At 29.6% G+C, this 12,986-nt stretch overlaps 1 protein-coding gene across 1 annotated transcript in view; it reads left to right on the top strand.

Moving 5' to 3' along the window:
• LOC145323824 (uncharacterized) overlaps positions 1-12,986 on the top strand; it is a 56,832-nt gene that overhangs the window by 32,226 nt on the left and 11,620 nt on the right. The window contains exons 4-15 of the mRNA XM_080166385.1: positions 1,917-2,034; positions 2,336-2,410; positions 3,431-3,492; positions 4,091-4,201; positions 4,469-4,532; positions 6,537-6,580; positions 6,894-7,013; positions 7,586-7,727; positions 8,248-8,347; positions 10,893-11,010; positions 11,503-11,568; positions 11,962-12,077. Coding sequence (XP_080022511.1) covers positions 1,917-2,034; positions 2,336-2,410; positions 3,431-3,492; positions 4,091-4,201; positions 4,469-4,532; positions 6,537-6,580; positions 6,894-7,013; positions 7,586-7,727; positions 8,248-8,347; positions 10,893-11,010; positions 11,503-11,568; positions 11,962-12,077 — 1,136 coding nt within the window. The remainder of the gene's footprint in view (positions 1-1,916; positions 2,035-2,335; positions 2,411-3,430; positions 3,493-4,090; positions 4,202-4,468; positions 4,533-6,536; positions 6,581-6,893; positions 7,014-7,585; positions 7,728-8,247; positions 8,348-10,892; positions 11,011-11,502; positions 11,569-11,961; positions 12,078-12,986) is intronic.

The raw sequence follows: 12,986 nt of genomic DNA, 5'->3' as shown, positions 1-12,986 counted from the left end.
TTTTCCTTAAGTGTAATTTATTTTTAATTAACTTGCTACCATAATGACAAATTAATTACTTCAGGAGGTGGCTATAAATTTACTTTATTTATAAGAGCAACAAAATTGTAGCATGGATAAGTAATAATGAATAACAAATTGTAGTTTACATTTTTCTTCTTCATAGTTTCTTCAAAGACTTTAAATGTATAGTTTGATACGATAACAGCACAAAAAATATTCATGAAAATCTTTACTAAAAGCAAGACTCGGCATAAACCTAAATTTCAAATCAGTTTGTGTTCTTACTAACTTATACTGCTTGGACGGAATGCTAATTTAGGCAAAAATCATAACAAGAACGATTTCCCAGTAACTTATTAAAGTCATTCTTTAAATATTCTGTGAGTTATTCAAAATAAAATAATAATAGGATAAAACTCAAAATAATGTATCAAATTAAACCACAAGTGTAAAAAATATAACATATAACATTTGACCAAGGATCATTTTAGAAAATTAGGAGGTTTCATAAAACTACTAACTTTTAAAACTAGTAATCTTAACAAAAAAGATCTAGTTTAAATCTACAGTATTGACACAGTCTAGACTCTACAGTATATACTTAGTCTATACTCTACAGTATATACTTAGTCTATACTCTACAGTATCTACTTAGTCTAGACTTTACAGTATTTCAATTTTTTGTTATTTTCGTTCTTATATAAAAAAAATTGAATGCGTTGTAAAAACACATTGAGGAATTATGGTCAATTTGTTATTTATATTTGCAAAATATTTTTTATTCATCATTAATCATATGATATTTATAACTGTGGCGCATTTTTGTAAGGTTTTCAAAATAGTGAATACACATTTTTTTGTCAATGTAAATAAAAAATATAATGTTTATAATTTTGAAACCCCAAGGTTCTTATGAACTAACCTTGTATTATTAGCTAGTTATATGAATCCTAATATAAAAGAAAAAGGAAGTGCTGAAGGATCTCTCTAACCGCTGAACTGATATGATTCTTTTTTACAGTGTAGCTTCTCATGAGAAGGTTTATAAAAAGAACAAGAATACCACTACTTTCCTAAAAAAATTGCTAGTGTTAACTCACCCCAGCCCCCATCAAGTGTTTTTTAGATGTCTCTAGGGGCGTAACCGCTAGTATCCAATAAATGGAAGCTTTTTATTGTTATTGTTTTATTGGCTTATTTGTATGTCCGCGAAAATATTTTCCCTATTTCCCTATTTCTAAAATATTAAATGAAGATCCATACACCCTTTCCTCTGTATTGTGTAACAGAATTTAAAGTATGATTAAAGCATACCAAGAGCACAAAGATCATTCCTGACCAACACATTAAATATGGACAATAAACATATGGGAGGGTCAGAATAATTGTTTTTAATACAACAGCTACTCGATAATTATTTATAGCCAAAAAGCTTGCAAATAAATAAGGATACAAATGTACCAAAATACCTCAGATAAGGTAACACGTTAAAATAACTACAAAGTTTCTAAGAATTAAATTTTAATTTAATTTTATTGCTTTTATTATTGCTATCGGCCTAGTTCCTAGAAGGCTCTAGGTGCTCTTAAGTTAAAGGGGTATTTCGAAAAGAAAAAGTATCGGTTCAGCGGCTAAAGTGATCTTTTGGTATAAACATTCAGGCAGACAGACAAACAGAAGACCATCCTGTTATTTTTTTAAAAGGATTTTAAAATCATGAGCTTTTAAACACCTATGTTAATTCTTTGAATCCGTTTAAACTAGTCTTAAAACTGGCCCCTAAAACACAAAAGCTCTCCTGAAATTTGTAGAAATCTACCTATACCCCAAATAACAGAAGGATACGAAAAAAAAAGAGTTACAGGTCAGCGATTGCATTTATAGATACTGACTAATTATATATTCTTTTTTAGGGATGAAAGATATTTCGACGTGGAAGTTGCAACACCCGCTATTGTAGAAATTATTGATCTTGTCGACTCCAATATTCCAAGAGGCAATACTGTCAGGACTGGGTGCAATGTTATACAGGTAGAAACATAGATAGATAGAATGAAAGATAGATTAAAATATATTTAGATAGAGATAGATAGATAGATAGTGTTGACTAAAATATTCCAAGAGGCAATACTGTCAGGACTGGGTGCAATGTTATACAGGTAGAAACATAGATAGATAGATTGAAATATATTTAGATAGAGATGAATAGATAGATAGATAGTGTTGACTAAAATATTCCAAGGGGCAATACTTTCAGGACTGGGTGCAATGTTATACAGGTAGATACATAGATAGATAGATAGATTCATTGATTTTTATTTTTATGTTTTAGACCGGGTACCCGCCAGTTACAGTCAGCCTTCAACTATTGGATCCACTGGGAGAAAGAGAAATTCTTCTTAATACGGGATGTAATGCAACTTTTTTAGAAATGACCATTAAACATCTACTCTCTAACTGACTTTTCATGTTTGTCCAATCATAATACTTTTTTTAATTGACTGCTTAAGGATGTTGCCATCCTTGTTCTACTTGTATATGTGGTTGTTTGTAGGCCTTTCTATATGCTTCCTAAGTTCTTTTACTGTCCAACCATAATCTTTGTCTGCACAGTCCTGCAATTCATTTTGTATTGAATCATTTGACAAGTTTATCATTTAGTTTTGTTTGTTTTAGAACTGCAAATATCTTAGCTAATCGTGTATATTACTTTTTCATAATTTTATCATGCGACGCTACTCTTCAATTGATGAATATGTGTTTTTAGTCGCAGCAAGAAGGTTATTTACCTTCTACTTTTTTCTCCATAGGTTAAAAAATCCCTTTTCCCTTTTTTTAATTACCATGATTTTCTCTTTTATCTTATTGTTTTCAATTTCTTTATTATTAAAGTTTCTACTCTTTATCTATATTATCCTATGATAATAATGAGACTTGAAAAAGTCTTAATTTTGTCTTTGCTATAACTGTGATTAAATTGATTATAGTTATACTATTGCTAATGTTATATTCTTGTTATAGCCGTTATTTGTTTTTATACGTATTTGTTTGTTTAATTTGTCATACTAATCTTGCTATCTCATGAGAAATTTAAGTAAACATTCATAAGTTTTGTGTTTAACAAATTAAAATAAAATTTACAGCAAAGTGGATTCAGGTATGTCTGTAAGTATGAATCTTACATACGGCAACTTAAAATATCTTTGAATGTTTTTGGCTATTGATAAACATTAATTATAGAATAGTTAGTTATTGCATCATAATATTAGACAGCTTTCCGCGGACATTAAAATGAAAAATTGTAATATATGTAAACCAGTTATTTTTGCCCCGAGAATGGCTGGTAATCGGTTCTAATCCAGCGGATATTAAACGGTTTCAAACCCATACTAGAAAAGCTTTTTACAAAGTTGCATTATGTAATTAGTTTGGAGAATCAATGGAGGTTTTTCATAAACCATCACTGCTAGAAACTGACTCAAGATTCAGGTTGGTCTAATTACTAAGTAGCGTAGCTACTTTATGACTTAATAATGTTAATTTTTCGGACCAACTAACCATAGTATTGTACATAAATGGTTAAATAATTAGATATTTTTTTACTAGTATTGCTTTTATTTGTTATGCATCTTTGCTTGAATCATTATCTATGTCTTTACTCTTTACTTTTTAACCTTAAAACTACTATATATAATAACTAGCGGATACGCCCCTATAGGCCTCTAGGGAAACGTAAAATGTTTTCTATTCGATCTATGTTAGGATCAGGTGTTTACGAAAAATATCTGCTAGGCGGCGTTTTTTTTATATTTTTTTTTATCTTTTGCGATTTTTTTGGGAGAGTTGTAGTACCCTTCCCCCAAATAACTATGAACCTACCAAGGACCTATGAGAAGATGTCCTGTTAAGAAGAACCCGATCGGTTCAGCGGTTAGCGAGATCTTTTGTTACAAACAAACAAAGAGACAGACAAACATCCTGTTACTATATTATTAAAACATTATCAAGCATACCAATGTTGATGAAAAGAAAACATTTATAAATTAAAAGTAATACCTACTTGTTATAAATGTATAAAACATTTCAGTTGTGTTTGGAGTCAAGAGAAAAAAGGAGAAATATTTTACAGCGGAGAAGAAACTTCTAAAATAATGAATATTGTATTCACTGCTGCTTTGATTGATAACACACAAACTAGGTAATTTTAGTTCAAAATATGTCCGCTATGGGCGTCAAATTCATAGCTTAGAATATTTAATTTTAGTTCAAAATTGCACCACTAGGTGGAAACATATAAAATCAAATTTTCTGGTGCTTTAGTTGATTATATTACAAGCAATAAAACAATTTTAGTTTAATTGTAATTCCTATAAAATTATATATTTGTTAATTTAATTCTGAAATTTAATAGGAAAATATTTAAGCCGTTTATATGATCTTAATTATCATGATTCTTATGAATTAGGTATATCTATGACGAAGATGGTGTGGAAATAAGATTTGAATTTGAATCAAAGCCAAGACCTGAGGTAAATATTAATCTAAGAGGAGCTATTCTTTATAACAAGACTAGTTGCCACGCCCCTTGTCTCTAGAAGAGGTTAAAAAATTACCTAAACCATCCAAGACAATGATAAAGATTCAATGAAAAGAACTTTCCATTCGGCTAGTATCTTTAGAGATATACATTATACATGTACCAGTATGTATGTAGAGCTGTTTGTTTGTTCAAGAAGCCTTTTTGTTCTCAAATTAAATGACATTTTTTTAAAAGTTTTACTTTGTTTCTATTAACAAACTAAATATTATAAAAAAAAAAGAAAATACAAGGATGATAATATCCAGAAGCATTGATTGAAATGATTATAAAGTTTTACTTCTTATCAGTAACCTTAAAGTTTTAATCAAGTAGAATAATGATAAAAATTATTTATATGTATTGATACTATCCTATTATATAGTATCGTAACTTACTGGACCAAACTTAACCTTGTATGGCCATATTATAGCAATTTTTTTATATATATCATGCATAATATTCATTACTACAAAGTACATATTGCCTTTTTATGTGTTAAATAAGAAACATTAGTCATATTAAATGCTAAAATTTAAATACCTCACCACCTTTCCCTTCTTATTATGCAAAATCACCCCCCCCCCCCCCACTTATTCCTTACCTCCACTGTAGGAATAAATTATCTTTTGTTTTATTAAACAGTATAAAATTTATGCTCATTAAAGCATCATGTCTTTTTATTTATAACCAACTGAAGATTGTTTTTAACATGAAACACTGTGTATTGGACTTATCAAATAAAAACAACATGTTTAATTAAACTGTGTTGATCACTCTATATTATATAAAGTAGTAAGGTTTTTTGTGTAGATCTCAATTGTAGTTTTCAGGAAAGTTTGATAAATGTCTTGGGTTGGATTTACGCTATTTTCTGACCTTTCCCTCATCTCCTTGAGGCTAGTTGCGAATTAGCTAGTCATTGCTAATAAAATAAAACCTCTATTACAGTCAGACTTGCTGAACAAAATGTGTAAAAGCTTTGCTTTTAATTTGGAAGGGTTATGTTTAGTATAGATGGTTAACTAGATTGTAAAACCTTAGTTACAACTTCTCTGAGGTTAGATGGCAAAACAACAAAATTTTTACACTAAATTTTAGCAAATTTGATAAGAAGAATCCACACAAATTAAACTCATTTTTAACCATGTGGAAAGTCAAAATCTTCGATAAAAAACTGTTTATAGAGTTGAAGTAGAACTTTTAAACCTTATTTATTTCCATAATTAGAGAAGACCACTATACGGTGTGGTGTACCTTTCTAATAAACAACTGCCAGTGAAAGTTATGTAAAAGGGTCCACTTTTTTTATAGTTGAAACCTTTTAGAATTCGCCAATATCATTAGCTCTTTTAGACATGTAAAACTGTCTTTAAATTATTACCTTCCTTTTTAGCTAAAACTAAAACTTAAGTTGTTGATCGCCTAAGCAGCTGCACATTTAGAAATTGCATAAAAGATCAAGTTTAAGTTTAAAAAATGTCTTGCTACAAATTTAACTTTTCCCTTATTGTAAGAACACATTTATAACAACAGTGCAATATAAGAATCCAATTAACTGTCTACTCTATTTATTTTACTGTCTTTAGAACATTTGATTGTATATTCTTATTTAAAAGTACCAGGATGTCCAATGTCCATGTGTCTTTTATTTGTATCATAAGATTTTGCTAACCGCAGGACCGATATGGTTTTCCTAACATTGAAGCTCATAGGTCTAGGAAGATTTATAACTATTTTGGGAGGGGGTACCTCCAACCCCAAACACCCCTGTAATTATGGATGAGGTATTTTGTTTGTACGTTAAAATCTATCAATCTAGTGAACAGATTGAGTTATTTACGTTTGGAAACTTCACATTCTAAATATAAGTCTTTTTCAGTAATAAAACATACATAGTTCTACGTCCTGCATCTTTCTTGCTATTGACTGTTTTTAATCTTTTTTTTTATTATAGGAAGATGACATAATATGGTATATTCTAGCTGAAAATGAAACAAGGTAGGTTGAATTTTTTAGTTAGCAAGCTACTCTATAATTCAAAATCTCTGGCTGTATGTCTAAACTTATATTCTTTATAAAGGTTTCTTGATGTTCAATTATATTATGACCGCAAAACAAAGGCTCTATTACTTACTTTTGCACAGCTCAGCAATGAATTTTAAGATTTGCTACTTGTTGTTATCCTTGTCATTGCATAGGTATCAGCATTTTAACCCAACCCATGCAAAATACAAATTTTAACTTAAATTCTTATTTGTGATTAGAAATCAATGTACTGTTCTACTCTTTATATTTTATTTATTAATTTTAGATCTACAATTGATGAGTTTGATGAAATAGATTACGAGATGCTTCCAATAGTTGAGCTTAGTGATAAAGATTATACTTTTCAGTCTGGTATTGCTATCACTAATCTTACTCAAAATATCAGGTGGGCAGATCTATAGATAGATAAGTTTATAAATAAATTGATGAATCAATAGATAGATAAAAAGATATATTAATAGAAAGATCAATAGATATATCAATAGTTAGATCAATAGATAGATCAATAGATAGATCAAAACATAGATCGAAAGATAGATCAATTGATAGATCAATTGATAGATCAATTGATGAATCAATAGATAGGTCAATAGTTTGATTAATAGATAGATTAACAGATAGATGAATGGGTGATTTTATTAGATATTCTTGTTCCGAGAATATTCTTATTTTGTTAATTTCAAACTTCGTTGTCTGCTAGCGTTTGTGTTCAATTTTACATTAAGCTTGGTCTGCTTGAAGAGTAACTATTCAGCGGCATTCTGCGCCAGTCCTCTAAATCTCAAAGTCTTAAAAATTGGCAATTGCATTTGTTCTACTTTGTGCAATTCCTATATCCGTAGAAGATAGAGAATTGAGATAGATTGCCTGAGGGAAAGATAGATATAAAGTGAGATGATAATAGAGAAATAATACAATAATTGATACTAAGATAATAAAAAAATATTTTTTATTTAGTTTGACTCTGAGTATCAAAAATGCTGTTGGACGTACCGACCATTATTTCTTTGTGGACATACCACCGCCAACTACAACTACTACTACAACAACCACAACTACAACTACCACAACAACATCCTCAACCTCTACATTGACAAAGGCATTGCTGATATTCTTATTATTTTTCCAATTTTTTTAGTCCCATATTTCTGTTTCTAATCAGAAACTAGGTATTTACTCAGAGTGCCTTGTTGGGCCGTGTTTTTTTACTACTTTAGGGTAGGTTAAAATATGTTATATTGGGTACTGGGTACGGGTAGCCCGCAGGGTTAGCGCACCACAGGTATAGATACTTCAATGTTAGGGCCCCCCGGTAGTGGTTATACATATACAAAAATATTCAGGGATTTAAAAGGATAAGGCAATAGCCAATAAATTGATGTACATTCCCTATGATGATACACAAAATTACTTCTTCTATAGATTACAACTAGTGATTGCAGCTTTTGGACACTCAACTTAATGAACTAACCAATTAAAATTCGATAAAAGTCCTTAAAGTTGGTAGATCAATGAATAAGAAAATATTATTTTAAAACTCTGAGGACTAATATAATAAAAAGCTCATTTTCATTCTTTTAAAAAGTGAAATGAAATATTAAAAATTATCAATACCGCAGGCCTCGTCTACAACCACACTTCTAACATCAACGTCAACATTTTTGGGATTGTTTCTGACAGATGATGAATATGAACAAATGTCTCCTGGCACTATTATTGGTAAGTAAAATAACTTCATACTAGAGAAGTTAAAAAATGCATACTGACACTTAGTAAGACATTTGATATTAATAGCAAAGGAATTCTACAGTTATTCCGTGTTAGTCTGTCTGTCCAATAAAGTTAGAGTATAGAGGGGTCGATGGTATATGGCTACATAGAACTATGGCAAAGACCTACTAACATATTCATATTGGTCAAGAAATTTGACAGCTTGGACCCTAAAATGGCCGAGTTTTATACAGGATTTTTCATTATTAGAAACAATGCCCTAACTATAAAATTTAACATATATTTGTGTTTTTCTTTAATAAATAATGGATATATCTTAAAATTAATGAAGGAAACAAATCAATTTTAGCATTGTCAAAAAATTATAAAAACTGTAAAAATTTGGACTTTCAGTAAAATATTTTCACTTCAAGCTGCTAACAATACAATCATTTCGGAAAGTAGATATCAATGCCAATTTTTAAAAATAGCAATATTAAGGTTCAAAATAAAATCAATATAGGTTTAATTTGTTTTTAAAATATTTTCCTTTTGAGGGGGCTTTTAAATGTTTTTCCCAGTAATAGATAGATAACTTTCTTCCTTTCCCCTTTCCGAAATATTAGAACTGTCCGTAGCTCCTACGTAGCTTTTGCGCATGTCTATTTATATGTTATATTTAGCAGAGAAGCTACTCTAAATTCACTTTGTCTATCACTAAGTCCGGAATTTTTTTCCAATGAATTTGCAAATAAAAATTAATCTATATTTGACTTTGATAAAAGGATTTTACATCCTATTAAATATATGTAAATCATTGCAGCTCTTTTATGACTCTATACATGCCCTTCTCTTCTTTTTACATCAGCAACCAAATGAATGAATGTAATTATTTTCAATTTCTGAAAATCATAAAAATCTGTACAATGTACATTGCTATATTTTCAATATTTTATTCATTAAATCAATTGATTTTAGAAAGACATATTTTTTTAAATGCAGAATCTGTTTATACATCTATACTCTAAATTTATTGTCTGTCCATAGCTCTTTACCTTTTCTCAAACCATCCCCCTGTTTTTTCTTCCTCTATGACAACAATTCACATTTTCTGAACTTGTTTAAAGATTTTTTAGACATTTTTTTTTGCTTGTTGTCGGTGCTCATGAACTAATTGTTATGGTTTTAGTCCATTTTCTTGGGTTATGGATTAAAAATGCCCAAAAACATACAAAGTAATTGGTTTTCTTATTTTTGAAAATGCATATAGCTTTTTTTTATTAGAATTATTAATTATATAAAAATTTGATACCAGATTCTTCATTTGAAAATAAAAGCCCTAACAGAATACGTATAAAGGTGTTCAACTGTATAAAAAGTTATAATCCTTTAAGTTAAAATTAAATATATTATATAATGAAATATAATGGTCACACAGAACCTTTCATTATATATACAATACAATATACTAAATATGTACTAAGATGGACTATTTGTTTTTGTAAATGTATCTGGTAATCTGGTAATCTCGTAAACCGCTTGATAATAAAAATAGGTTCCTAAAAGAAAGAAAATAAGAGTTGGGGAGATTTTGGATTTCCCACCCTCAGGAAAATAGTCTAAAACCACCACAGGAACAGTAGGTATATTCCCTAAAGAGTAAAATCCAGTCATTTAGTGGTTACCGAGATCTTAAGCTTCAGACGGACGGACGGACAGACGGACATACATCACTTTGTATTATAGATAGGATAACACACCTACGGACACCTGAAATATTTCGTACAATTTATGAAATTAGGTCTGTGTTGATTTGTATTTTCAACAAACTTTTGTTAATAAATCAATTTCTTTTAAGCGAATCAATTTCCTCAATTGGTGTCTACACAAAACAGCTGATGGTCTGCAATAGTCATCTGTTCTTGCCACCACTCCCCTCTTGTTTCTCTTTCTTTAAACATAAACAGACAAACTCCCTTCGGGACTATTATCAATAAGAGAAGGAGGGGGGGGGGGGGTGTTTTAGGTTAACCCCAGTTGTTTTGTTTACTTATTGGCTGAAAAGTGATTAATTTTTGTTTATATTTTATAAACACTTTACTTATATTAACATTACAATAGGTAGAGAAGAAAAGTGTTTTTCAACTAGGTTTTTTTTGACCAATACATTCTTTTTCTTCATTTAATAAAAGAATACCTTGCTTTTTTTACTTATTACTTATAATTTCCTAGTAAAGTAGTCTATATAAGTTTTTTTTGTCTAAGCCTAGAATTTCCAGAAATATTAAACTGATTGAGAATTTGAGTTCTCCTTTTTAGGGAAACTTCATATAAGAAATAAGAAAACCACATTTAATGTTAATAGATTTTAAAGAGATGTATTCATTAAAATTACTATTCTTTGAAAAGTATTCATTAATATTTTTTTCTACCAATACATCAATCTTTTAACCTATCTACCCTATAGATATTTATTAATCATCTAACAATTCATCTCTTTCTTATCTTTCGATGTATTCTATTCATCTTATAATCTATCTATCTATACTTTCAGCCCTGACAGCTGGTATCATATTTGGTCTGCTGCTGATACTATTGTCTCTGATATTATTCCGTAAGAGACAGCGAATAAAGAGGAGCCACAGTCCAGAAGGGGGATGTGATAGCAACAGGAATTTTATACATTTGGCTTTTTTGCAACTGGTATATATATTATTTATGTCTGTATTTCTGTTTGTTTGTATGACTGTCTGTCTGTTTTTATGTAGGATTGTCTGTATATATGTGTGTAATGATGTTTATTTGTATGTATGTCTGTTTGTCTGACTGGATGACATGTCTTCATGTTTGACTTTATGTCCTTCTATATGTCTGTCCATCTGTCTGTATGTCTGTATTTATGGTTATATTTAAATCTATATATATACATTTGTCAGTCAGTATGTTTATCTTTACGTTTCTATGTTGGTATGTATATTTGTTTGTCTGTTAGTTTGTATATTTATCGAATGAACTTGATATTCAAACTTATAATTTTCTGTACATTTTGTATGTCTGTCAATATTTCAGCCTGAAATATCATTGAGTTCTTCCGTATATCTTGTCTGTACAAAAGAAATGTCTGTTAAGCAAAGAATAAAAGCCCAAATATATAAAAATACTAGAGTAACAGCTGCTCAATGGAAAGATAAAGAATTTGCCAGTCTTCTACATGAAAACGGAACCAGCAGGTAGACACTTTAGTATACAAGCGGCTGGCTGTTTATACGCCGGACACAGACTATTCAGCGTTGAATTGGCCTGTTCAATGGAGCCCAGCAATAAAATAAATGAAACACTTGAGAAAAATTAACAATAAATCAAGATAAAGTATAGAATTTAAACTAAATTTAGAAACTGTTTATTTTGCCAATAAAAAGTAACGTCTTACTGGTCAATTAAGATGTATACTGACCTGCCATTGGTAATTTAGTCTGTGTATTGGCCTATCATTTATGACTTCATTTTTTTATAGGCATTATAAAAAGCTTCTAAATTTAGTAACTTAACTTATATTTTTTTCAAGTACCTATTTAAAATACTCTAAAATCTATGTCTGCTCTGTTCTACTATTTTTATTTTAGTATTTTGAACACAAATACAAGCGGACCTGCAATTTTATCGATGACGACATTTGGGAAGGATGGTCAAAACTTGGATATGGTGGATGGAAATAGAAATAAGAGCGGTCATCCTACAGGTAGATATATTAGATATTATTAGCGGCCGTGTCATGCTCCTTTAAAGGCTTTGTATGTAAAGGAAGGTTACATGATATCCTAAAACCTTCCAAGGACCCATGTTCTTTCCTATTGCTCCCCTTAAATGAAGAACTCATTCAGTTTAATAGTTAACAAAATCCTTTTTGTTTTTTGTTTTAAGTGACGTTTTTTTTAAAGGGGGGGTGGTTTTAATCTCTTGAAAAAAGCGTAATATCAAATCAAGACCAATAGGTATGTTCCTGGAAAAGCACAACCTGATTGGTTTAGCAAGATCTTAAGCTTCAGACACATTTCTAAACATTGTTTTACTTGGTATTAAAGATGATGAATTCATTGATTTTGTGAATGTTTTAACACAATACTTAAATTAAAGATAAATTAGCCTAAATATTCTGGTGGACCTATGTTACGATTTTCAAAATTGGAGAATCTTATTAGTTTAGTATCAGGCAAACAAAATCCCAAATATTTTGAATAATATAATTAGAAACTAAATATATTGTTTACAGTACTAAACATAAAAATCTATACAAAACATTTATTAAATAAATAGCTTTTATTGGAATGCAAAGCATATAAAACTGACTAGACTTTCTGACCCGCGTAAAATCACAGTGGACATTTTGTACATTTGCTTTGACAATAAAAAAAATTGCGTCTAAGTTAAGTATTAAAGATTGTTTTAAAGATTGACATAGACCCCCCTTTTTTTACTAAACAATTAGAAGATACTATTAAATTTTGAAAAAAAATTTTTAAATTCTACAAATTTTCTATTTTTAATTTTATCTCATATTGTTTTCAAATATTTGTTTCAATCATGGAGTGGGATAAAAAGGCTGATACAAAATAAAAGTGATGCTTTTTAATTTAAAGGATGGTTATCA

This window comes from Acartia tonsa, chromosome 7 (genome assembly GCF_053477335.1).
Source record: "Acartia tonsa isolate MP-2025a chromosome 7, ASM5347733v1, whole genome shotgun sequence".
NCBI lineage: Eukaryota > Metazoa > Arthropoda > Copepoda > Calanoida > Acartiidae > Acartia > Acartia tonsa.
The sequence above is the reverse complement of the archived record's forward strand: the minus strand, read 5'-3'. Positions and strand labels throughout refer to the sequence as shown.